The sequence below is a fragment of the Syngnathus scovelli genome, chromosome 14, assembly GCF_024217435.2.
Source record: "Syngnathus scovelli strain Florida chromosome 14, RoL_Ssco_1.2, whole genome shotgun sequence".
Taxonomy (NCBI): Eukaryota; Metazoa; Chordata; class Actinopteri; order Syngnathiformes; family Syngnathidae; genus Syngnathus; species Syngnathus scovelli.
This window is the reverse complement of record NC_090860.1, coordinates 12,533,405-12,557,610: the sequence shown is the minus strand read 5'-3', so window position 1 is coordinate 12,557,610 and position 24,206 is coordinate 12,533,405. Positions and strand designations below refer to the sequence as shown.

General features: G+C 46.0%; 4 protein-coding genes across 6 annotated transcripts; 2 read left to right on the top strand and 2 right to left on the bottom strand.

The window, feature by feature from the left end:
• Window positions 1-295: 295 nt before the first annotated feature.
• vps39 (VPS39 subunit of HOPS complex) lies at window positions 296-6,038 on the bottom strand. 2 transcript variants are annotated; one of them, XM_049740719.2, is made up of 24 exons: window positions 5,479-6,038; window positions 5,339-5,404; window positions 5,171-5,235; window positions 5,058-5,100; window positions 4,885-4,979; window positions 4,711-4,809; window positions 4,560-4,652; window positions 4,281-4,464; window positions 4,091-4,211; window positions 3,907-4,027; window positions 3,656-3,785; window positions 3,425-3,567; window positions 3,225-3,365; window positions 3,018-3,159; window positions 2,668-2,754; window positions 2,459-2,532; window positions 2,174-2,390; window positions 1,956-2,084; window positions 1,786-1,888; window positions 1,673-1,718; window positions 1,465-1,614; window positions 1,256-1,390; window positions 1,082-1,173; window positions 296-968 (listed from the first exon to the last, which is right to left on the bottom strand). In XM_049740719.2, the coding sequence occupies exons 1-24, from the start codon at window positions 5,549-5,551 to the stop codon at window positions 890-892; spliced, it is 2,628 nt and encodes an 875-aa protein (XP_049596676.1). In that variant the 5' UTR covers window positions 5,552-6,038; the 3' UTR covers window positions 296-889. The 2 variants fall into 2 exon arrangements, with proteins under 2 accessions (XP_049596676.1, XP_049596677.1); XM_049740720.2 differs by having other exon boundaries at window positions 3,656-3,782.
• Window positions 6,039-6,177: 139 nt separating this feature from the next.
• LOC125981367 (transmembrane protein 87A-like) lies at window positions 6,178-11,410 on the bottom strand. Its single transcript, XM_049741373.1, has 21 exons — window positions 11,374-11,410; window positions 10,775-10,953; window positions 10,238-10,295; window positions 10,060-10,157; window positions 9,880-9,996; window positions 9,654-9,701; window positions 9,540-9,581; window positions 9,338-9,464; window positions 9,209-9,270; window positions 8,917-9,100; window positions 8,736-8,835; window positions 8,561-8,654; window positions 8,200-8,271; window positions 8,003-8,111; window positions 7,828-7,886; window positions 7,645-7,748; window positions 7,505-7,584; window positions 7,271-7,335; window positions 7,136-7,188; window positions 7,021-7,051; window positions 6,178-6,945 (listed from the first exon to the last, which is right to left on the bottom strand). The coding sequence occupies exons 1-21, from the start codon at window positions 11,408-11,410 to the stop codon at window positions 6,904-6,906; spliced, it is 1,761 nt and encodes a 586-aa protein (XP_049597330.1). The 3' UTR covers window positions 6,178-6,903.
• On the top strand, window positions 11,278-17,443 carry LOC137839511 (neutral alpha-glucosidase C-like). The gene is made up of 23 exons (XM_049740715.2): window positions 11,278-11,437; window positions 11,568-11,630; window positions 11,948-12,050; window positions 12,299-12,426; window positions 12,503-12,682; window positions 12,763-12,784; window positions 12,868-12,928; window positions 13,058-13,154; window positions 13,641-13,812; window positions 14,116-14,236; window positions 14,321-14,556; window positions 14,812-15,018; window positions 15,134-15,277; window positions 15,493-15,589; window positions 15,658-15,759; window positions 15,846-16,020; window positions 16,086-16,154; window positions 16,275-16,339; window positions 16,410-16,486; window positions 16,550-16,624; window positions 16,746-16,859; window positions 16,966-17,078; window positions 17,149-17,443. The coding sequence occupies exons 1-23, from the start codon at window positions 11,409-11,411 to the stop codon at window positions 17,360-17,362; spliced, it is 2,664 nt and encodes an 887-aa protein (XP_049596672.1). The 5' UTR covers window positions 11,278-11,408; the 3' UTR covers window positions 17,363-17,443.
• A 734-nt stretch (window positions 17,444-18,177) lies between these two features.
• On the top strand, window positions 18,178-24,056 carry ganc (glucosidase, alpha; neutral C). Of its 2 annotated transcripts, XM_049740717.2 has the most exons (23): window positions 18,178-18,330; window positions 18,475-18,528; window positions 18,689-18,791; window positions 18,976-19,103; window positions 19,180-19,359; window positions 19,438-19,459; window positions 19,543-19,603; window positions 19,732-19,828; window positions 20,244-20,415; window positions 20,728-20,848; window positions 20,939-21,174; window positions 21,429-21,635; window positions 21,751-21,894; window positions 22,058-22,154; window positions 22,216-22,317; window positions 22,415-22,589; window positions 22,658-22,726; window positions 22,905-22,969; window positions 23,038-23,114; window positions 23,181-23,255; window positions 23,341-23,454; window positions 23,579-23,691; window positions 23,762-24,056. In XM_049740717.2, the coding sequence occupies exons 1-23, from the start codon at window positions 18,302-18,304 to the stop codon at window positions 23,973-23,975; spliced, it is 2,655 nt and encodes an 884-aa protein (XP_049596674.1). In that variant the 5' UTR covers window positions 18,178-18,301; the 3' UTR covers window positions 23,976-24,056. The 2 variants fall into 2 exon arrangements, with proteins under 2 accessions (XP_049596674.1, XP_049596675.1); XM_049740718.1 differs by lacking the exon at window positions 18,178-18,330 and having other exon boundaries at window positions 18,661-18,791.
• Window positions 24,057-24,206: the final 150 nt, after the last annotated feature.

Sequence of the window (24,206 nt, the reverse complement as noted above, 5' to 3'; positions counted from 1 at the left end):
CGTGTAGGTCCAGCTGGCCCGCCTCGGCGACAGCTGGGTGGGTTGCCTTCGAAACCGCCGCACTATGATGATGATAGCAGACCATTTGAGAAAGGTGCTGACTCATGGGAAACGCTTTGCTTTTGGAAGAGCACAAGCAAGGGTTTAAAAAAAAAAAAACTTTTACTAGTTGCTACATCCAAAATGGATTAAAAAAATAGAAGCGATTAATATAGCACAAATTCTAAATGAATCCACAAATGGCTCAAAGAAAAATTCCATTTAAATTTGCGCATGAATAACACGCTGTACGCAATCAATTTGTTCTGTTACTTTATTGAGTTAAGAGGATAATAGTCAAACATCCTGTATCCTGCTGCAAAATATTTATTTGAAATTAAAGGCAGACAAAGACGCTTGAAAAGAAGCTACAAAAGTCGAGCAGGACGTGCGCAAACATTGACTGTAGGCGTGTTGGATGCACTGAAGCGGTTCAAATAATTCCGTAACAGTATTTTTGTTTTAAATAACAGTCAGACTTAAATGCACAAATAAAACCTTGCTCATTCGAGTTCTTCAAAGCAATAAATAAACTTTGTCCACTTTCCAAAATATTTCCTTCGCGGACTTTCCGAGGGGTCAGCAGGTCAAATGTGATTTTTCATGCTAGCAGACAAGAAAGCGCCTTGCATACAATCGTGAGTCAGAAAAAAAAAAGGCGTTAACAGTTGAGCGTCCTCCATCGGTGGCGTCCATTTTAAGTCACGCTCCTTTTGTTCTACCGCTACAAATGTCCACAAAAAAAAAAAGGCCACCGCGTTCTCAAAGAAAAAGTCTTGTTGTGACTTAGTCTGAGTGTTTGTAACGTTCTTGTGTAACTCCAGGGAGGGAGGGGGGGCATGTTGGGGTGTCACTCGGCGGGACACGTGTTGCGGTCTTTGCAGCAGAAATAGTGCACCACCACGCCGTTGGGATATCTGGCAAACGCACTGCGACACACAAAAATGCTCGTTTAGATATTTTGGAAACAGCAAAATGGAATAAATTGGAATAAAATTGATTAAATGAAATTTTTTAGTTCCCATAATATGGAAAAATGTACCTGTTTCCAATCTTCTTCTTGCACACTCTGCACGTCTTCTCCTCGGTGATGACGCATTTGACCTGCTGGTGGAAGATGCGTTCCTCCTGCACCTGAAACCCCAAAATAAAAAAATAAAAAGTCCAGTTGGGTTCCGAGATGGAATGACGTGAACAAGAACGACGCTACGCTCACCCTGAGGAACTCCGCCTGGAGTAGACTTTTGAGCACCTGGTTGCTACGTTTCCTCTGAGCCTTCTCCTCAAGGACACTCTCCAGGAAGGCTCGGATCTCGTGGATCTGCGTGTTGGCCGGCAGAAGGTCGATGGCCTGTGCAAGAAGAAATGAAATGGGAACCAAAAATTTGAGATGACGCTGAATTGTGGATTTGTGTCATGTCGTACCTTGGTGGTGTTGAGCTTGCTGTGGTGCAGCTCCAGGACCTCCAGGGCGGCCTGGAGGTTGGCCTGTGGTTCCGACAGCTCCATCTTGATGGGCCCCAGGCAGTGCGCGTCCGGCGGGGACAGGTACATCCTCAGCAGGGACAGGTACACCTGGCGGGGCAATTTGGTGACGACTCTCTTTTGTCATCCAGGATTGAAATCAACTCACGTCTTTATCGGCTTCCACGGAGCTGCTGTAATGGCTGTGACAGTATCTGTGGGAAAGGAGAGCAAAACTTCTCATTATTTCCACACGCTCACTGGATGTGTGTGCGTCCTCACTCCTCGGCCATGCGCGTGTCCTTCAAGATGTGCACGTAGATGAAGAGCGCCTGCTCGTGCTTTCCCATGCGACCCAGGAGCAGGGCCCGTTCCTCCAGAAGACCTTGGGAGAAACAAGAGAGCTTGTTTGCTCATAGACTTGCTCTCAATCTATTTCCAAACTTGCTTACCGTCGAAGGGGAAGTCGCTGATGAGTTGCGCCGGCTCGTAACTGCTGGAAATATCCAGAAAGGAAAGGAGTTTGTTCCGGAATTCTCCTAGCTCGCCTTTTTCCGTCCCGGCCGCCACGGCCGCAACTCCTGACACGGAATAAAAAAAAAAAAAAAGTCTATTTTTAAGTATTGCCTAAATATAGTCTAATTGATTCGGCCTAGATTTCACCAGAGACCTTCCGGCAGTGAGTTGAGGTACTGCTTCATCAGTCCTTGAACCCTTTCCAGGTAGAGCTGAATGAGGGTATTGTGAAACTCGGGGCCCTTGTCGTCCCACACGTAGATGATGTGCTCCAAGTACGGGATGGCCAGCTCCTTGAAGCCCTCCTTCAGAAAGTTGAGCACCTTGTCCCGTGGCAACGTCTCCACCTCTGTTAGGTCCTCCGTGAAGATCTGGTCAACGTACGGAAGGTTGACAAACGGTAGGCAGATCAAATCTGTTTATGTCGAATACAACGTACCTTCAGCCCGTCTTCGGGACAGATCTTCAGCACCCAGGGGGAAAACTCAAAGATCATGCTGAGGTTCTCAACTCCTGTGAGACGGGAAAAAAAAAAAAGAAAAAAAAAAAAAAGGATGTCAAAGAAAATGTTAAATTTGAAAAGACGATATGAGTGATTTCCTCAATAGTAAACTGAGATAGACAAAAAATTAATTTTGGGACGCTCACCCAGCCTCTGCAGGTACTGCACGGTGCGCTCGTGTCCCTTCAGAGGTGAGTTGGCCTTGGTGGACTGGTCCAGCAGAACCTGCAGAGCTGAGGAAGAGGAGGAGGAGGAGGAGGAAGGACATGTGATATTGGTCCAAAGGGAAGCCATGCGCCATCTGCTTCCAATTACACGGCTAACTTCGTCTAATTCTCGCAGATGCTTCGAATCACTGGCGAGGTGGAGAAGCGAGTTTTCGAGGAGGGATGACGTCACACGTGCGGGGAAAACCTCCCCAGAGATTAAACGAACGCCGATGGCGTCTATTCAAAGCGAAACGTCGTCGACCGAGAATTACGAAAAGGTTACGTACCTTTCTGGTGCAGGCCTTTCTTCTCGTAGAGAATAATGAGCTCGCTGTACTTGTGCGCTTTCTTGAGGACGTACTCGCTCTCCTCGATGTGGCAGTGGTTGTTCTCCAAGCGGAGGAGGGGAGAAACCAAGGCCACGTTGGTCTACAACAGAAACACTCATTAGCGTTGAGCCACTGACAAAAAAATTTTGAATCGCGAGTACTTACGTGCAGGTAGCACTTCAGCAGGGTGGTGTCGATGATCTGCAGGAGCTTCTTGCGGCTCTTGATGGTGGGCGTGCCTTCCATCAGCGGCGACGTGGTGGACGGGTCCGAGTCGTTGAGTTGTTTCACCAGGTGGCTGCGTTTCTGCGAGGGAGGGGGGGAGCATTTATCACAAAGCTCCAATTTTAATATACAAGACAAACCTGGGTGAGGTAATCGATGAGCGCCAAGTGAGCCTTCTCCAGCTCGGCCCCGGACATCGTCGGGAGAGGGTTGGGGTAGTGCAGCTGCCTGCGGTAGTCGGACGGCAGCAGGTCCGGGTACAGGCCGATTACGTGAGTGGGATCTGCGAGAAGCACAAAGGGTGTCCAAAATAAGGCCCGGGGGAGATCTGCAACATCCACATCGGAAAGTGGAAAACTGTTCACACCCACCTGTGCCCAGTTTGGCGAAAACCTGCATGGAGTCGTCGAAGCGCTTCTGGCAGTAGAGATTGAAGGCGTACAAGTTCTGAATGTGATGGATTTGCTGTTTCTTGTCACCATCTGAGTCGTCCTTCATCTTCTGGCGAGAAGGAGAAAGGAAAAAGTGAATTCGAGAGCCCGGCCAAATGATCAACAATCCGCCAACAATCGAAGCCAGTGAAAACAAGAGCGTCGAAAAGACAAATGGTTTGTTCACTCACTGCCAGCTGAAGAGCCAGTTCAAACTGCTTGTCCTCGAGGAGCTGTCGGATTTGCGTGGCGATGGAGACGGGCACCAGGCGCCACACAAAATGATTGCTGGCCACGTACACCACGTTTGGTCTGGGAAACAGACAAATGGTGACTTGAAACGATTAATCCAGTCATCTATTTAGATGAACGTACCCGGCAGACGTGATGAAACGAGGCCTCTGCAGCTCCACGCTCTGCACCAGCAGCCGAGGCTCCAAGGTCCTGATCTCCACGTAGCGGGGCAGCACGGCGATGATGTATGGAGGCTGGTGCTCTGGAGTTGAGGGAAACATCACTGCGTGGTCATGCTGGGTCGCTCCAAAGTGTGGTGATGTCTTCTTACCCATCGCGATGGGGATATCGGTCCAATTCAGGGCGCACTTCTGGGTGCAGATTCCCTCCTCGTTCAGCACCACGGTGAGGTGGTCCTGCCCGACGGCGACCTTCCCGTCGGCCAGCGGGGTGACGAGCGGCTCCAGTTGTTTGCCGGTAGGAAAGAGCTCCTTAAGGGTACCACGTCCGTCCATCTGGGAACAGCCACGTCACGTAACAACACGTATGGACACTAGGGCGGCGCTAGTCTTTTTTTTTTGCCAATGAAAGGAACATGAAGTATTCGTACCCGGATGAGGTAATAGTCTCTTTTGAAGCCGACGCAGATGGAGGTTTCACACCAGGCCATGGATTTTGGAATATCTGGAGCACCAAAGTCGCCCTGAGGACCAAACAAAATAAAAAAAATTGGAAAAGACTAAAGATGTCTCACTCTCTACCTGCAGTTCGTGGAACTCTCGATCCTTCCAGTAGTACATCTGCAGCTTCTTCTTTACGGCGACACACATTCTCAGCGTCTCCTCTCCCGAGCTGCTTTGCTGGAAACCAAAAGGAATAAAACGTTCAGATCCTGCCAGCAATTTCATAACCTCCAACTTGATTATTTAACAAACCTGCAGGTCGCATACAAAGAGCGTGGCTCCCTTGGCTTTGGAAACCACGGTGATCTGCTGGAATGTCAGCAGGTCGTGGACGTGGATGTTATTCTCTGCGGGAAACGGTCGACCGAGCGAAATGAGTCAGCGATCGAAACTACACGGCAAGAAATTTAAAATGGGTGTCTTACCCAGAAGACTGACAAGTATTTTGTACTGCGAGACGACGTAGAGCTGTGAAACCAGGGAGAGTTGCAAATGAAGAACAGGTATTATCGAGTTACGTGCATAAACGCATCACTACCTGCTGGATCTTCTTGGAAAAGTTTTTGTTGGATTTCTCAAGGGTGACTTCGAAGAGATTGGTGGCTGAGAGGAGAAATAATTGCAATTCATAAAGTGTTCATTGGATAAATTGACTTAATAAAGGCTCATGGATGAGTTACGGTTTGATCAGTAAATGGTTGCCTACCTGGATCCTTTTTGATCCGGTACAAAAGGAGATGCCCGGGCTTGGTACCGACAAGCAGCCAGTCCTCTGTGGGAAGAAATGACATTTCTGTATTTCTTAATTCCGCCTCTCGCCCAGTTGATTGAGGGGTCAAAACTCACCCCAAGCCGCCATACAGTCGATCTGGAGAGGAAGCTTCTCCAAAATCGGTACCGGCTCGTAGGCGTCGTGCATCTTGACTCACAGCGGGGCGCCCGGATGGTTCAAAGCCGGGAGTGAGGCGAGGCTAGACAGCCAAGTGCTCCACTGAGTGGCCGCTGATCACGGTGGTGGTGCCTTCATGAACCAACCGGGGTAGCTTAGCGCTCACAAATATATGTATTTTGAATATTTATTAGGCACGTATTTAAAAAAAAAACGAGAAAGCAAGATGACAGAATTTCTCTTGACAGTGAACTAGTTTCAGAATCAAAACAACAACTGTTAGCTCCCTAGCGAAGTTGCCAAAATAACAGCACCGCTTTCCACACCTATTAAACCATAACCTCCGTCCTCGAATTTATGTGCAAAATTACGATAACAAGTAAAAAAACGTAAGTTGTCAACTTAAAAACGGAACAAGTGTAATGTTGTCGTTAGCAGGCTAGTTAGCCACGCTAGCTCGGAGCTAATTCCTCCTGGCTTCAGCTGACTGGAAGATGCACGTGACTTACGTCACATTCCGCTCATGAGGAACGAATTAAAGGGGCAGGTTGCACCGATGACGTCATTAGGGAGTCAAGCTGAAAATATATATATTCCGAGCTTTTTTTTTTTTGATTCCCAGTTTGTAACAATCCATGGAAAAAAAAATAAAAGCAGACTTTTAATAAAAACTTTATTCGCTGGACATTTTACTGCTTGAAATTACACATTGCAGACTAACATCCAGAAAGTTAGACTTTAGACAAAATAAATGATTTGAACAAGACAAATAAGCATAAATTAGGTTATTTGTGATACCCAGGCATATACAGTAATTTGCACAAAGATGTGATCGGGTCGGACAGAAGAGAAAAGCTCAATGTCATTTATGTGCACTACATCTGGATTGGAGTACCAAAAAGATTCTTTAGAGATATAATAATACGGAGAATTTTATTTTAATTTCCTGTGATATTTGGAGTTTTGGTGAGGGAGTGAGTGCAGGGAAAGTAGAGAGAGGGTGGTGCTCAAGCCGACATTTTATGGTGCGAGTACACTCGTCATTTAGATATTGAAAAGTTTTGCATTAGTTACATTCTTTGGAGGGAACATCATAACTAGATCGCCCTCAGATTTCAGTGATAGGCTTCAAATATGGAAATACAGTAGCTGAATGTAATATAGTGTATTTATTTATGAAACATTGCTTCCTTCATTTTAGCCCATATCAAATATCTAGAAAATGGCTCATTGGAGATAATCTAATCTTGTGTTTCCCCATCCAACTTTTTTTTTTTTTATGGGTGGAGTTGGAATGCGGGTGACGACTGTAGAGCAAAGTCACGGACACATTCCAGATGGCTTTGGGTCACTTTGGAGAGTTACCCGTGTTCCTAGGGTGGTCACTCCATTTTGGATCGCTCCATTTTAGTTTTCAGGATTTCCTGCAAGAGCATGGTGAGAGAAATGTCAACACGGAGAGAAAAAAAAAAAAAAAAAAGGATTGTGGAGTGCATTACCTCTTCCTCATCTAGCATTGCGGGGAGAGCTCTGGTGGTAGAAAAATAGAACAGGACATTTTAAAAAAAATAAAATAAGAATTGTTTATAGTCTTGCACAGTGCTATTAACTTACACATCAGCAACAGTTGTCGGAATGTTCTCCTCGACCCATTTCAGGTCTTCATCCTAGTGTTGAAACGAGACACACACAAATGTGAAGAAAAAAAAAAAAAGTCCAAACTTAATAAAACACAAGCTATGACAGTACCTCTTTACTCAAGAGCTTCTGAGAGCCGTTGGACTCCGGTTTGGATCCTCTCATCTTCATCCCCTCTTTGGATAGGCAGATAAAAAAAGCCGAGTGAGATCTAAAGCATTTAATTTAGATCATCTGGTGGCCACGTTACAGCCTTGTCGGTAGCGACGAATTGATTGTTCTCAGATGGGCCCGTTTGAAGCCAATTTCCAATCGGCGATTTCAGTCTCCTGGAGGAGAGCTTACCGAAAGCTTCGTTCAACATGGGTTCTTTGGCCTCATCCTCGTCTTCATCGTCATCATCGATCAGAGGCGAGTGGGAGAACCTGCAAGGAAGGCACGATGATGAGATTTCATCTATCTATGAGGATGTCTCCGATTCGGACCTCTGGTTGTTGGCGGAGGGGCGCAGCAGCACCATGATGACCAGCAGGATTGTGGAGAAGAGCAGCCGCCAGAACGCGTCGTCCACCCATAAATCCCTCCAGCTCTGGAAAGGCAGAAGATTATTAGTGATGCTAGGCACAGTACTTGGAGAAAAAAAAAAGTTCAGAGGAACTTATACAAACCTTCTGGCAGTCCACCAGCTTGAAGACTTTGGTGGTCCAGATGATGAAAACGATGGAGGCTGGAAACACATTTGGACACAAGCGGGCGAGATATAAAACAATTCAACAATTTTAATCAAATTATAGACTACAGAACTATTCATAGCTTGGCTGAAGGTCTTGAATGGAGCCTCACCCAGCATTGAGAAGATGAGCGTGTTGGTAAAGTGCTGATACAAGGAAAGCTTGACCACATTCCGACGCAACTTCAGCAGACGAGTGGTTTGCGACAGGCTGATGAAGATGTGGACAGACGCGAGTTAAGGAGATTAAAAAAATAAAATGACATTCAAGTTGAGAGAAGAACGCTCTTGGGGTTGACTGGAAGGATATCCACCACATGACACAGGAGTCAATGAGGGAGAGACTGAGGTTGGCAACCAGAGCCACCGTTCCATAAAAACCCTGGAGACACAAGAAATATGTAACAATGAGGGGGGGGGGGGGGGGAATATAGATATTTTTTCATATAATAAAATAGTTCCCAGGTGTGATATACTTTGATCAAAATACAAAAGTCATCCCGATTTACATAAAATAAGTGGACCTTGAGAGGAACTCCAAAATTACCTAATACGATGTGGACAAAAAAATAGGACTAACTTGATTAATCAAATAATTTGATATTTAAAAAAAAAAAAAAAAAAGATCTGTCACGACAAAGCTCCATCATTTACACGATTTGGATACTTACGCCCGTCACCCTGAGCACGCCTTCCACCGATGAGAAGAGCAAGTAGAGCAAGCCAACCGCGGCCAGACGGTGCACCGTGGTACCCAACCTGGGCCTGAAGGAGAAATAAAAAAATCCAAAGACATGCTTATGTGTTAGCTCCTTTCCCTTACGTAGTGTTTGTACGTTGACTTACTTGACGATACCGTAACCCAGGCTGACGATGAGCACCAGGATGCGGGCCAGAGATCGCTTCAGCGCGGAGAGCAGCTCGGCAAAAATCACAGCACCCTCAACTGAAACAAGACGAAAAAACATTACGACATCTGGCAGCAGTCACTGGGCCCCTTGCACAATTTTAGTTTTTTCGCAGATACCAAAGTCTCCTCTGTAGCGGATGTTCTGATACTCGGAGTAGAAGACGGCCTTCTCCAGCATGCCCAGGATGATGACACCGCCGATCCAGAACTGGACCCTGAGCAGGTCCCGCCAGTAGCAAGCGCACCAGAAGAACCAGAGTGCGGCGAAGAACACGTAGACGATGCACATGATCATGAAGAACTGCCAAAGACATCAAATACGCTCGTAAAGAATGTCGCGCTGACAGAATCTAATTTGAATCTTATCAGAGCTGCGTCCCATTACTTTCGGCCCAGTTGAGGGACTCACCATCATCTGAGGCCAGTCAGCAGGGGAGGAGTAGTCATGTGTTCCTTTCATCTCCACTTTCACTGTGCAAAACAAAAATTAAAACATGTATTTCTTTTCTTGATTACTTTTCCGTAGAATCGTCCTCACTGGTGAAGGCAAAGTTGGGCTGCTCGGCGACAGAGTCGTCATCTTCCGCGCCGCGGAACATCGGCTGCACCTTGACGATGAACAAGTACGGGCTGTCCTCCCACGCCTTGGCGACGGCACCGAAGTCCTGCCGCGACAAGCACATCGTTTTTTTTTTTTTTACTACGGGAACAAACCTATAATAAAGCGATATGTTTCTTACCGGCTTGTCAGGCCAAACAAGGCTCTGGTTTGAAGCGTCGCTCTGAATTTGACAAAAAATGAAAAGATAAGTTTCTTATCGTTTTGGACGAAAAAACAAATGAGTAGGACTCACCTTTAGGCTGGTCAGCGGTTGATATGGATTAAAATCGGCATAGTACACCTTGATGGGAGGGACAGGAGACGTGGTTTAATTACTATCGATGGGGGGGGGATTTGAGCACTGTCTGTCTTCATGTGTTGCTGCACCATTTGTGTTGAAATATTTCTTGCTTATAAGATGCTCATTAAGCTAATGAATGAGTTTGTTTTTGGTTTCTTGCCTTTGTTTGGTCACCAACCTTTGGCAAAAAGAGTGCCGAGCAGTTCTCAAAGTAGACGTAGCCCTGACTGAAGAAGCCGCTCCAGCCCTCCTTGAGCATGTGCTCCATGGCGAACATGTTGATGGCCTTGTTGTCCTGCAAGGGAGAAGACATATGGTGAGATATATGGCCTGGGTGTCCAACATGTAAGATACTTACGGGCGTGTTGAAGATCTCATTGTAGCACACGGAGGAACGCAAGTACCAGCTGATGTTGAAGGCCACGTTTCGATCGCACGTGCTGACGTCACCCTGGACTGTCGGTGCGGGAGTAAAAAGAGTTGTTCAATTAATGGTTGTTGTTGGACAGCTCCTTTCAACACTACCTAGTACTCACACTTCATGAAGATCGTGGTGTTGGCGTACAGCGTCTTCCGAAAGACGGCATGTTGTGTCTAAAAACACAAGTCATTTTTAATCGGTTGTCAATTTTTTATGTTATATTGGGTGCCTATTTTTCATTTATTTCAACGCCACTAGCAACCATAAGCAATCTAGCACCCACAAATATTCAGATTATTCGGAGTCGTATGAACCATATTGCGCTGATGTCAACTAGTCTAAAAGTTTTCGTTGCTGTTAACTAGTCGCACGTCAAAGTTGAGTGTGCACTGTGCAAAAATGTCATATAGCGATGGTAACAGCGCAACTAAGTTATATAGACATTTTTTTAGTGATCTTAACTGTCTTCTTCTACAAAGAGTGTAATTATAAATGGATAAGGAGAATGCAATACGCTCAAATTGCTTCCCATATGTCAGTGTTTGTTTGACAGCTAGCCGGCTAACTGGCGAGCTAGCTAACAAGCTAACAGCGCTTTTTTAACCACCAAACACTTCCGCATAATGGGAGGTCTAAAAACGGTGACACTCACCGAGTTGACGTCCACGTTCCACACGGACACCTCCGCCGTTTTGGCGGCAGGTAAAGCTGCCGCCAGGAACAAGAAGAAGCGTAACAACCGCGTTGCGTTACTTGGCATCTTGGTGGTTTCGAGGTTCTGGATGGAGCATCCGGCTTGATGACTTGTTAGTGTAATGTCAAATCTTCCCACTAGAGGGAGACAGATTACGGCTAACGATGAGCAATTTTTTCTTAATTTTTTTAAAAACCTTTTTAGTCATAATCTTCAAATGACATCCATCCATCTATCCATTTCCTATACCGGGGCAATTTGGAGTGGTCAATCGGCCTACCAAGAATGTTTTTGGGATGTGGGAGGAAAGCCACGCAGGCACGGGGAGAACATGCAAACTCCACACAGGGAGGGCTGGAGGGTCCAATCCAACCCACACCCTGTCGCCGTCTTCTAAATGTTGTCATATGGCAACGGAAATGCAAATCGTTACTTCCAGAAAAACGAGTCGTGGGAGTTGACGCTTGTAACTGTCAGTATAAAGAAGCGGTTATCTCCAGTATAAAAACACACGTGAAGTTGTAACTTTGTTGTGCGGATCTGAGAAGACTTGACACCCTCTTCATCATCTTTTACTTCTTCTGTGCTCGACATGGTGGATGTGAAGCAGCCCATTCCTGGGTATCATATTACTATTAATAATAATAATATATCAATTTAACAGCAGCGTCCCACAATGACCTGTTTTGGATACTATTAAAAAAAAAAAATTCTTTTAAATTGGTTGTTGTACTCTGTTTTTTTTCCACAGTGGTGTGCCTGGCGGTGATGGCAAGGATAAGTTTATGAAAAGTCATCAGGTTGCCTTTTACAGGTATGTCACTCGCCTCATACAGTATGTTGCATTTTAATTTCCCAATTTCATTTGATTTACTGTTTGACAAAGTGAATATAAATACAGGATAAAAATTCTGGGATTTGTTTTTAATTTTCTTCTATTCATTTATGTATATTTGATTGAAGTTGAAATTTTAATATATATTGTAATCAAATGTTTTCTTTACCGGTTTTATTAAAAAAAATCAAAATGAATCATAACACACAAAATATTTCAACTAATTTTAAAAGTCATTCATTTATATTGCTTACTCATGTTAAAACTCGTGTCGCTTTATTCCCCCCTCCCCCAAGACGGCAGACAAATGGCCCCAAAATGCAGTTTGAAGCTCTTTTCCACACTCTTGCCCTCAACGAAAAGGGTGTCCGCTTTGAGCTGCTGGAACCATTCATAAAGGTATGAAGTTCATCATCATTAAAAAAAACTAACAAACATAGATTATAACATTTTTAAAAAGAAATAGACCAACTTACAAAGTGCCAAATGTTCCGTCTGGGTTGATTTAGCAGAAGCTCCTTCATTTTCCAGTAGTTAACAATAAAGGCGTGTCCCTGCTCTATTTTCTCTTCACCTGTGTGTGGAGCAAAAATAATTGATATAATTGTTATATAATTGGTATAATTGTTATATTTGTTTTCCCACAGATAAAGCTGCTTGTGTGTCTGTCGCCCTGCAAAAACGACACGGTCAGGATTGTCATTGACGAACTGAATCCCATCAAACCGCGTTACAAGGTCCAGGATGTGCTCACCCGGGAGCCGCAAAGTGAAAAGTGAAATAGCATCTTTCATTAAAAACCTTTTTGATATGCTCCTACACCTCTTTGATGCCAACTCCTTTACGGGCAGGGTGAGAGTGGAGGAACGTCAGGACGACTGGGTGACGATCTCCTGGGCCTCGGGGGTCTACAAGTGCCGCGTGTGGCGTCAACCTTTCGGTGTGGAGCTCCTGTGCGAGGACCAACCGCTGGTGACGTTCAACGCGCAAAGCAAGCTGTGGTTCGAGGCTCTGCGGGAACGTCCTCAGGAGTGAGCGTCACAATTACATGGCAATTAACACATTAAATTATTTACCATGACATGTGGAATGTTTTTTTTTTCTCCCTCAGGGTCAAAGAAGGGAACACTGAGGTGAGAGTAGGACACGGCACAACAAGCTGAAACCAGTTTCAAGTTTTTTCGAGTCATAATTGTTGCCTCTCTCTTTCCCACAGCCCGAAGGGGACTGTCTTTGGAGAGAGACGTTCAGGACCTTTGAGGACATCAAAGCCAACGGTTAGGTTTTGGTATAATTGCATAAACCGGCTGCTAAATGGCATATTAGTGTTTATATTGGATGAAGGTGAAGACATTTTGAATGTTTTCTTGGGCGAGCTGAGTGTATGTCTGTGTTTTACTGCTTAGGACCCAGTAGCATTGGGGCTGATTTGTGTCTCCATGGATTCCAAGATGCGTTTGGTATACCTGAACATGCTGATAATCTCCGCTTGGCAGACACCAGGTCCGTGAAGAATTGCCAAATTTGACTTCACCAAACCAGAGAAAATACACTCAAAAAGAAAACATGTCAGTCATTGGTTTGAGTGCGACAAATTCGATGAATATTGGGTCCGTTAAAAGATTTAATACATGTGTATGAAATGTGAACCTGAGAAAAGGAGGTTTGCGCCGCTGTGGGAGTGGCCGACGGCAAAAAATAGTGGCTTCTACTTATAATGATGACAAAGGTTTGATGCCTGCTGTTCACATATCTACGGATGAGGTGAGGTACCTGTGGACTTCCACCACCAATGTCTGCCTGCGTCAAGAATCAAATCTTCAAAAATCCTGTTACACCAGCTGCCACACCTGCATAGGCACTTTTAGATGTTCTGAGGCTGTTTAAGTTAAGACTGGCTCCCTGCCATCCCCTTGCATCTCTGCCAATTCAATTGAAAAAGCGAGGTTGGTAATCAAGTATCTGATTCAATGTCCCCCGCCCCCTCAGACATAACGAACCGTACCGACTGTACAACCTGGATGTGTTCGCCTATGAGATCAACAGCCATCTGGGTGTGTACGGCAGCGTCCCACTCGTGGTGGCTCACAAGCAAGACCGAACTCTGGGAGTCTTTTGGCACAATGCCTCGGACTCGTTTGTACATGTCAACTACGAACAGGTACTGGTGATCCAGTCCTCTTTGGTTTTAAGTCCTGAATTCCTAGTATGTCCTCATGTTTTAGTCTTCAATCTTCAATTCATGACTCGTCTTAATTAAGTCCTCGTTCAGTTTTAGTCAGTCCTAACTTAAGTTTATTGTCCTAACCCCCTAAGTACTACCGCTGTTATTCTTTGGTCCTACCGCAGTTTTTAGTCTTAAATCCTAGTTCTTAGCACTAGTTTGTAGTCCCGTCTTTATTTCTTAGGCCTGTCTCAATTTACTTCCAAAGTATAATTATCACATTTTCTGGACCTCTTCCAGGTAGACGGTCTGCCGCCCCACACCGACATCCACTGGCTATCTGAGAGCGGTGTGATAGACTGCATGGTTCTGCTGGGCCCGAGTCCAGCACAGATGTATCGCCAGTATGCTGAGCTGACAGGTGTGTGACTGACCCCAGGTGACCCAGATGGAACTGTAGTGAATGAGTGAAAAGCTTCTGAACACAGCCTGACTTACCTCGCAGGGTACCAGGCCCTCCCACCTCTGTTCGCGCTGGGTTACCACCATTCGCGCTGGGATAAGGACACACAAGACTTCATGGCAGATGTGGACACCAAATTTGACGAGCACCACATCCCGTATGATGTCATGTGGCTGGACATCGAACACACGAATGAGAAGCGCTTCTTCACTTGGAACCCTAAGTTGTTTCCTGACCCGGCCAACCTGCAACACCAGCTGGAAAAGAAGAACAGGAAGGTCTTTGACTTTACAAGTCCTTGTCTTTAGTCCTGAAACTTGTTCTCCAGTAGGATTAATTCATTGTGAGACCTGCCTTAGCATTGAATCCGGGTCTTGAGACCTAAGTCTGTAGTCCTAGTCCTATCTTTACTTGTAAATCGGAGTTCTTAGTCCAAAGCTTCAGTCAGTCACCTCTCGTCTGGTCCCGTTTTACACTTTAGTCCTACCTTCAACTGTTTTTCCCAACCAAGTCATTCTGTTTTCTGATCTTAGTTGGTGGTTATCATCGATCCACCTATCATGATCGATCCTGAATGGTCGCTGTACAAAGAGGGACTGGAGGGAAAGCATTTTGTCTTGGACAGAGACGGGCAGGTTTTCAAGGGCACTTCCTGGGCGGGCGACTCTCACTTTCCGGACTTCAGCAACCCGCACACCCGGGCCTGGTACGCCCAGTGCTTATCCTTGGAACGATACAAGGTTAGCGTGAAAATAACCTTTCGTCTTACAACTATCATGAATGTAATTGAATTCGACGACCTCAAATAATGGCGTAAGGTCATGTGATAATTTTGTGATGTTCTTCTTGATGCAGGGTTCGACGCCAGTGTTGCACGGGTGGGTTGACATGAACGAGCCCACCGTGTTCTCTGGGCCCGAGTTGTCGTTGCCTAAGGATACGTTGCAGCATGACGGCTGGGAACATCGTGATTTGCATAACCTGTACGGTTTTCATCAGGTGAGGGGGGAAGAAGGATGTTGGTAAATAGTTTTAGTAAAATATCAAATATTGATAGGAACGAAAAGTGGGTGGAATGTAATGATGCCTGAGGTTCTAAGCCAACATTGAAATGAACATAAGTCACTCCCCTCGTTAAGGAATCAAATAGAAGATTTTATGTAATCCAACGAGCCACGCAATCGATTTTTTCGTAATCTATTCGTCTCTCCTAGCATATGGCTACCGCGGACGGCCTTTTGACCCGTTCAGGCGGCAAAGAAAGACCTTTCGTCCTGTCCCGCGCCTTCTTCGCCGGGACTCAGAGATTAGGTATGTGCCTAAACTTTGGAATCCAGTACAAAAAAAAGAACCATCAGCAAAGAGTTCCTGTCGCGCAGGAGCGGTGTGGTCTGGAGACAACCTCGCAATTTGGTCCTTTCTGAAGATCTCCATCCCTATGTCTCTGTCCATGTGCGTAGTGGGCCTTTCGTTTACCGGAGGTGAGTTACTCCAGTCCGGATTGGAAGACAATCATTTTTTTTTAAGCATATAATCTTTGTTTTGAGCTTGATCCTGTGCTTTTCAGCCGACATCGGCGGGTTCATCCCGGAGCCGACCACTGATTTGCTGATCCGCTGGTACCAAGCGGCTTACCTGCAGCCCTTTTTCCGAGGCCACTCGTCGATGAACTCGGCGCGCCGGGAACCCTGGGTGTTCGAGAAGCATGTGACCGACACCATCCGGGCTGTCATTGAAGAACGGTACAGTCCCCGCCGTCCTTCCAATTTGAAATGGGTCCAAAAATAACAAGCATCTGGATTTTCAGGTACCGCTTGCTGCCTTTCTGGTACACTCTCTTCTATCGGGCTCACACGGACGGCCTGCCTGTGCTCAGGTCAGTGCTGCCGTTTGCTGGATACACTTGTTGTCATTATGAGACCCTGGTTGACTTGGTTTTCAGCAGCATATTGGGTGGGTCCTTCTCAATCAGTCATTTCCATTGCTCTATGTTCAGGCCTCTGTGGATAGAGTTCCCTGAGGAGAAGAGACTCTTCAACGTGGACCACCAATTCATGATCGGTGAGTTTTTGTTTTTTTTCTCCGACCCACCGCTAAGATTATTTGTTCTACTAATTAATGTTGAACACAGGAGAAGCGCTGCTGGCGTATCCCGTCACGGACCCCGACGTTTCACAACTGGAAGTTATCTTTCCTGGAGCGGAGCAGGTAGCATAAATATTGAACCAGAGTTCATAACTGTCAACTTCACTGGTTTTTCTTCTATTTTAGCTTTGGTATTTCGTCAAATCTGGGGCAGTTTACCATGGAGGCGGGACCCAGAGTTTTCCGGTTACCTTGGAAACGGTAAATAATATTTTGGCTCTTGTCCCACTTCTGACGTCTCAGTCAACGCTTTCCTGGAGAAATATGATCTCATGGTTGCCTAGACAACGTTGTAGCGAACTATTTTGTACAATGTCATCAGATTCCGGTGTTCCAGCGAGGCGGTACGATGGTGGTCCGCGCCATAGAGCTGGGGACTTGTACCACTGACCTTCTGAAGAGTCCCCTCGCCATCTTGGTGGCTCTGGACGCTCAGGTGAGAAGAGCAAAGCGCCGAGTCCTCATTTGAAAGGCAGAAAAATTCCGGATCCTCCGTTATGGCTCTTGGCAGCGGTTTACTAGTGTTGCCCAATCTCCCACAGGGTGCCGCTAACGGTGAGGTGTACCTGGACGATGGCCACACCTTCTCCTACCGTGACAAGGGGGAGTTCTGCCTCCGCTCCTTCCACATGACAGCAGGACGCCTTCAGTGCCGGTGAGTCCTCCCTCCTCGACTTCATGTCGCATCCTCACAACGCGGTGACGTCACAACTGTCTCGCTGCAGCGCCGCCGACAAAGTGGGGAGCTACAAGTGTGACACAACGGTGCGCTCGGTGGAGGTCTTGGGGTTGCAAGGAGAGCCGTCGGCGGTGAAGGTCTACGCGGCGGGTTCGGAGTATGTCTCGGCGGAATACGATTACGACCCGGAGCGGCGCTCCCTGAACGTCAGGAACTTGGAACTCAGCGTGGGCAAGGACTGGGACATTCAGATATGTTAACTTCCTGTCACAACATTCACTGTATAGAAATTGAGTCAAGTTCTACACTGCTCAAACAATAAATCGGGCATTAAAAATGAACGTTTCCCTGTCTTTATTACATACAAACGTTAAAATCGCTAAAGAATTCATCGAGTGAATTAATAATGGATGCAGCCAAGTAACAGTGTAACAGTTGAACTTTTCTGTCCTTTCCATCAGAATCTTTCCATGGACAATCCATGAGCTAGATGACTTATTGTAGTGCAACATCTTCACACTAGAGGGAGACAGGTGACATTCATATAGCTGGTGTTTTGAGCCAAGATCTGCGTGATCATTGTGCTATTGCTTGCTCTGGTTCTTCAGTTCAACACCCACCCATGATGGTCCATAAACGCTCCCTGAAAAAGTACATTGACCTTTGACTCCGTCATTCAGTCCATCCTCCTGCAGAGGCTCTCTATTATTGGCCTGTCATGTGATTGGTTTGCCAGCTACCTAAATAATCGACTCCAGCAAATTAAATTGGAAAATATTCTTTCCGACCCTCTCCCCATCTACAAAGGGGTTCCTCAAGGCTCAATCCTAGGCCCATTGCTGTTCTCCATTTACATGAATGATGTAGTAAAGTACGTCGGCAGTTCAAAGATCCACCTTTAAGCTGATGATACCATCCTATACTCTGAAGGTCCTTCTCTCCATTCTGCAGCATCCTCATTACAACTTAGCTTCACCTCCGTTGAAGAACATTTCCATAATCTCCATCTCCTTCTTGACACTAAGAAAACCAACTGAAAGGGAAACTGTTACGGGAGCTGAGCAGGGCAACCAAGTGCAAGCAATGGTAATTGCTCCTGTCAGAACGAGAAGGGTGGGAGGGATCAGCTTCTTCAGATTTTGGGTTACGTGAATAATTGACAAATTAGTCTGACTCAAAGAGTCTCTACCGTATTCGACATGGGCGACTTGAAACAGACGATTCCTGGGTAATGATTGAACTTTTTTACTCCTTTTAATAACACAGTAAATCTAATAGCAGCCTATTTGCATGCTATTCTATCGACCGCTGTAAGTATGTGTTCCTTTCTTACTGGTTGTTGTACTCTTTTATTTGTGTGGTAATTCCACAGTGGCGATGTCGGCAAAGAAAAATTTAAGAAAAGTTTTCAGGTTGCCTTTTACAGGTATGTCAATCACGGGATCTATTTTGAACATCTTGTATGTTGAGTTGATATGTTATTTCCTCATTTTATATATTTTTTGACTGAGTGAATGTGTTTAATTATTTCTGGCATTTTGTATTTTCATTTTTGAAGTTTGAGTTTTTGTTGTTCCCCCCCCAAGACGGCAGACAAATGGCCCCAAAATGCAGTTTGAAGCTCTTTTCCATACACTTATCCTCAACGAAAAGGGAGTCCGCTTTGAGCTGCTGGAACCATTCATAAAGGTATGAAGTCCATCATTTAAAAAAAAAAAAACAAACAAACATAGAATATCAAAAATTTAAACCAAATTTCATAAACACAATGTGCCAAATGTTGCATCAGGGTTGTTTCACCTGCTGCTTCATTTCCTCTTGACCTGTGTGTGGACCAAAAAAAAAATTGACAGTTATAATTGTTTTCCCATAGACGAAGCTGCTTGTGTGTCTGTCGCCCTGCAAAAACGACACGGTCAGGATTGTCATTGACGAACTGAACCCCATCAAAGCGCGTTACAGGGTTCAGGATGTGCTCACCCAGGAGCCGCAAAGTGAAATGTGAAATAGCATCTTTCAATAAAAACTTTTTCGATATGCTCCTACACCTCTTTGATGCCAACTCCTTTACGGGCAGGGTGAGAGTAGAGGAACGTCAGGACGACTTGGTGACAATCTCCTGGGGCTCGGGGGTCTACAAGTGCCGCGTGTGGCGTCAACCTTTCGGCGTGGAGCTCCTGTGCGAGGACCAACCTCTGGTGACGTTCAACGCGCAAAGCAAGCTGTGGTTCGAGGCTCTGCGGGAACGTCCTCAGGAGTGAGCGTCACAATTACGTGGCAATTAACAGTGAATTATTTACCATGACATGTGGAATGATTTTTTTTTTTTTCTCAGGGTCAAGGAAGGGAAGACTGAGGTAAGAGTAGGACACGGTACAACACGCTGAAACCTGTTTCAAGTTTTTTCGAGTCATAATTGTTGCCTCTCTCCATCCAACAGCCGGAGGGAGACTGTCTTTGGAGAGAGACGTTCAGGAACTTTGAAGACATCAAAGCCAACGGTTAGGTTTTGGTATGATTGCATAAACCGGCTGCTAAATGTCATTTTAGTCTTTATATTGGATGAAGGTGAAGATATTTTGAATATTTTTTTGGGGCGAGCTGAGTGTATGTTTGTCTTACTGCTTAGGACCCAGTAGCATTGGGGCTGATTTGTGTCTCCATGGATTCCAAGATGCATTTGGTGTACCAGAACACCCCATCAGTCTCCGCTTGGCAGACACCAGGTCCGTGAATATCACTTGTTTTGACAATTGACCTTCCACCACACATATCTAGCCTACAGCTAGATCAAATCTACAAAAATCCCTTTCGACCAACACCCCCTCCAGGAATTTCGATTCAAATGTGTTGTCAATGAACAGCACAAGTACAGTACAGCGAAAAGAACTTATTTACAATAAGGTGCAGTCGAACAATAGTAGGCGTGATCGAACAAAGTGTACTTTAAGACTGACTATCTGCTAGCCAATTGTTCCACTGCCAAGTACATTTTCAAAGACACTCCCTCTACGGTATGACAGATTGCATATTTGACGAAAGTTGACTGCTTACGACGTGTGCATGTAAAATGAACGGAATGCACGAGTTGATTGAAAAAGAAGGTCGGTAATCAAGTATCTGATTCAATGTCCACCGCAGAAATGACGAACCATACCGACTGTTCAACCTCGACGTGTTCGCCTATGAGATCAACAGCCATCTGGGCGTGTACGGCAGCATTCCACTCGTGGTGGCGCACAAGCAAGACCGAACTCTAGGAGTCTTTTGGCACAATGCCTCGGACTCGTTTGTACACGTCAACTACACTCAGGTAATTGTGATTCAGTCCTCTATTTTAGTCCCACTTGTGTTTTCCTAGTCCTTGATCTTGAGTCCTGAATCCCTAGTATGTCCCTATGTTTCCATCTTCAATTCTTGACTTTGTCCTTATTAAGTCCTAGTTCAGTTTTAGTCATTAGTCCTAACCCCTAAGTACTAGTGCTGTCATTCTTTGGTCCTACCGCAGTCTTTAGTCTTAAATGCTAGTTCTTAGCGCTAGTTTGTAGTCCCGTTTTATTTCTTAGGCCTGTCTCAATCTACTTCTAAAGTACATCTAGTATTTCATTTTCTGGACTTCTTCCAGCAAAATGGTCTGCCGCCCCACACCGACATCCACTGGGTATCTGAGAGCGGCGTGATAGACTGCATGGTTCTGCTGGGCCCAAGTCCAGCACAGATGTATCGCCAGTATGCTGAGCTGACAGGTGTGTGACTGACCCAAGATGACCTAGATCTAAACGTAACCGTAGTGAATGAATGAAAAGCTTCTGAGCACAGCCTGACTTGCCTTGCAGGGTACCAGGCCCTCCCACCTCTGTTTGCGCTGGGTTACCACCATTCACGCTGGGATAAGGACACACAAGACTACATAGCAGATGTGGACAACAAGTTTGACGAGCACCACATCCCGTATGATGTCATGTGGCTGGACATCGAACATACGAATGAGAAGCGCTGCTTGACCTGGAACCCTAAGCTGTTTCCTGACCCGGCCAACCTGCAGCACCAGCTGGAAAAGAAGAACAGGAAGGTCTTCGACTTAAGTCCTTGTCTTTAGTCCTGAAACTTGTTCTCCAGTAGGATTAATTCATTGCGAGACCCGCCTTAGCATTAAATCCGAGTCTTGAGACCTAAGTCTGTAGTCCTAGTCCTATCTTTACTCGTAAATCTGAGTTCTTAGTCCAAAGCTTCAGTCAGTCACCTCTAGTCTGGTCCCGTTTTACGCTTTAGTCCTATACCTTCTACTGTTTTTCCCAACCAAGTCATTCTGTTTTCTGATCTTAGTTGGTGGTTATCATTGATCCTCCTATTATGGTCGATCCTGATTGGTCGCTGTACAAGGAGGGACTGGAGGGAAAGCATTTTGTCTTGGACAGAGAGGGGCAGGTTTACAAGGGCACTTGCTGGGCGGGCGACTCACACTTTCCGGACTTCAGCAACCCGCACACCCGGGCCTGGTACGCCCAGTGCTTTTCCTTGGATCGATATAAGGTTAGCGTGAAAAAGATGTTTCGTCTTACAACTATCATGAATGTAATTGAATTTGATGACCTCAAATAATGGCGTAAGGTCATTTGATAATTTTGTGATGTTCTTCTTGATTCAGGGCTCAACGGCATCACTGCACGCATGGGTAGACCTGAATGAACCCACCGTTTTCTCTGGGCCTGAGACAACATTGCCTAAGGATGCATTGCAATACGGTGGCTGGGAACACCGTGACTTGCACAACCTCTACGGTTTTTACCAGGTGACTGGAAAGAAGAACCTCATGAAGTTCATACAAACTATTACTAGTATAGTAACAAATATTGAGCGGCTTGATTGCACAACTACAAGGAATGTGGTGACGCCTGAGGATCTAAGCTAACATTTGAATCAGTGCCATTTTTAAGGTATCAAATCTTTCCTAGCAAATGGCTGCCGCCGACGCCATTTTGACCCGCTCCGGTGGCACCGAGAGACCTTTCGTTCTGTCTCGCGCCTTCTTCGCCGGGAGTCAAAGATTAGGTATGCGCGTAAGCTTTGGATTCTAGTCCTAAATCTAATCATCAGAGTGTCTGTCATGCAGGACCCGTATGGACTGGAGACAACCTTGCTACTTGGGGATTTCTGAAGATCTCCATCTCCATGTGTCTGTCCATGTGCGTAACGGGCCTCTCGTTTTGCGGAGGTGAGATACTCCAGTCCTGCTAGAAGACTATGTGCAGCTGTTTTTTAAGCATATGATCTTTATCTTGAGTGAATAGCTTTGTTCCTGTGCCTTTCAGCCGACATTGGCGGGTTTGTTCAGCAGCCAAGCACTGAATTGCTGATCCGCTGGTACCAAGCCGCCTGCATGCAACCCTTTTTCCGAGGCCACTCGTCGATGCACACGACGCGCCGGGAACCCTGGGTGTTCGAGAAGCATGTGACCGACGCCATCCGAGCAGTCATTGAAGAGCGGTACAGTCCCGCCGTCCTTCGTCTTTAATTCAGCTCATTTGAAATGGGTCCAAAATCTGGATTTTCAGGTACCGCTTGCTGCCTTACTGGTACACTCTCTTCTATCGAGCTCACACTGACGGCCTGCCTGTGCTCAGGTCAGTGTTGCTGTTGGAGAAACCTCCGTCTTCTAATTGTATCTCTGGTGCCCTTTCACTGTATATTTTTTGTCACCTCAGCACTGGACCGTCATTGTGGACTAAAACAAGAAAGTTCTTGTACGAGATCTCCTTTGCTTTCGTAGTTGTCCCTAAATTAAGTACCCTTTATGTTTAGGCCTCTGTGGATAGAGTTCCCTCAGGAGAAGAACTTCTTCAGCATGGAACATCAGTACATGCTTGGTGATGTCATTTTTTTGCACCCACCACTAAGACTCTGTTGTATTAAATGATGTTGATGTTGGATACAGGCGAAGCGCTGATGGTATGTCCAGTCATTGAATCCGGCATCTCACAACTGGAAGTTCTCTTTCCCGGAGCGGAGCAGGTAGCATAAATATTGATTCCAGACTTTATAACTGTCAAATATGCGTTTTTTTTTCTTGAATTTTAGCCTTGGTATTACATCAAATCTGGGGCAGTTTACCAAGGAGGCGAGATGCAGAGTTTTCCGGTTACCTTGGAAACGGTAAATCATTTTTGTGGCTCTTGTCCCACTCTGACGTCTCAGTCAACTTGACGCTTTCATGGTTGCCTAAATACAATTTCATCAGATTCCGGTGTTCCAGCGAGGTGGTACGATGGTGATCCGTGCCGTAGAGGTTGGGACTTGTACCACTGACCTCCTGAAGAGTCCTCTCGCCATCACAGTGGCTCTGGACGCTCAGGTGAGAAGAGCAAAGCGCCGAGTCCCCGTTTGAAAGGCAGAAAAATTCCGGATCCTCTGTTATGGCTCTTGGTAGCGGTTTACTAGTGGTGGAGGTTGCATCAGTGTTGCCCAATCTCCCACAGGGTGCCGCTAACGGTGAGGTGTACCTGGACGATGGCCACACCTTCTCCTACCGTGACAAGGGGGAGTTCTGCCTCCGCTCCTTCCACATGACAGCAGGACGCCTTCAGTGCCGGTGAGTCCTCCCTCCTCAACTTCATGTCGCATCCTCACAACGCGGTGACGTCACAACTGTCTCACTGCAGCGCCGCCGACAAAGTGGGAAGCTACAAGTGTGGCACAACGGTGCGCTCGGTGGAGGTCTTGGGGTTGCAAGGAGAGCCGTCGGCAGTGAAGGTCTACGCGGCGGGTTCGGAGTACGTCTCGGCGGAATACGATTACGACCCGGAGCGGCGCTCCCTGAACGTCAGGAACTTGGAGCTCAGCGTAGACAAGGACTGGGACATCCAGATATGTTGACTTCCTGTCTCAGCATTTACTGTATACAGATCGAATTAAATAATAGACTGCTCAAAAAATAAATCAGCAATTAAAAATGAAGATGAACCTTTCCCTGTCTTTATTACACAGATACTAGGGGGTCTGTTTTTTGAGATACTTTCCCCCAGTTTTTGTCCCTTTCGTAGAGAATCCGACAGGATTGGTGTGCTCCAAATGGGTTCTTGCTGAGACCGCTGTACGCAGAGCTCC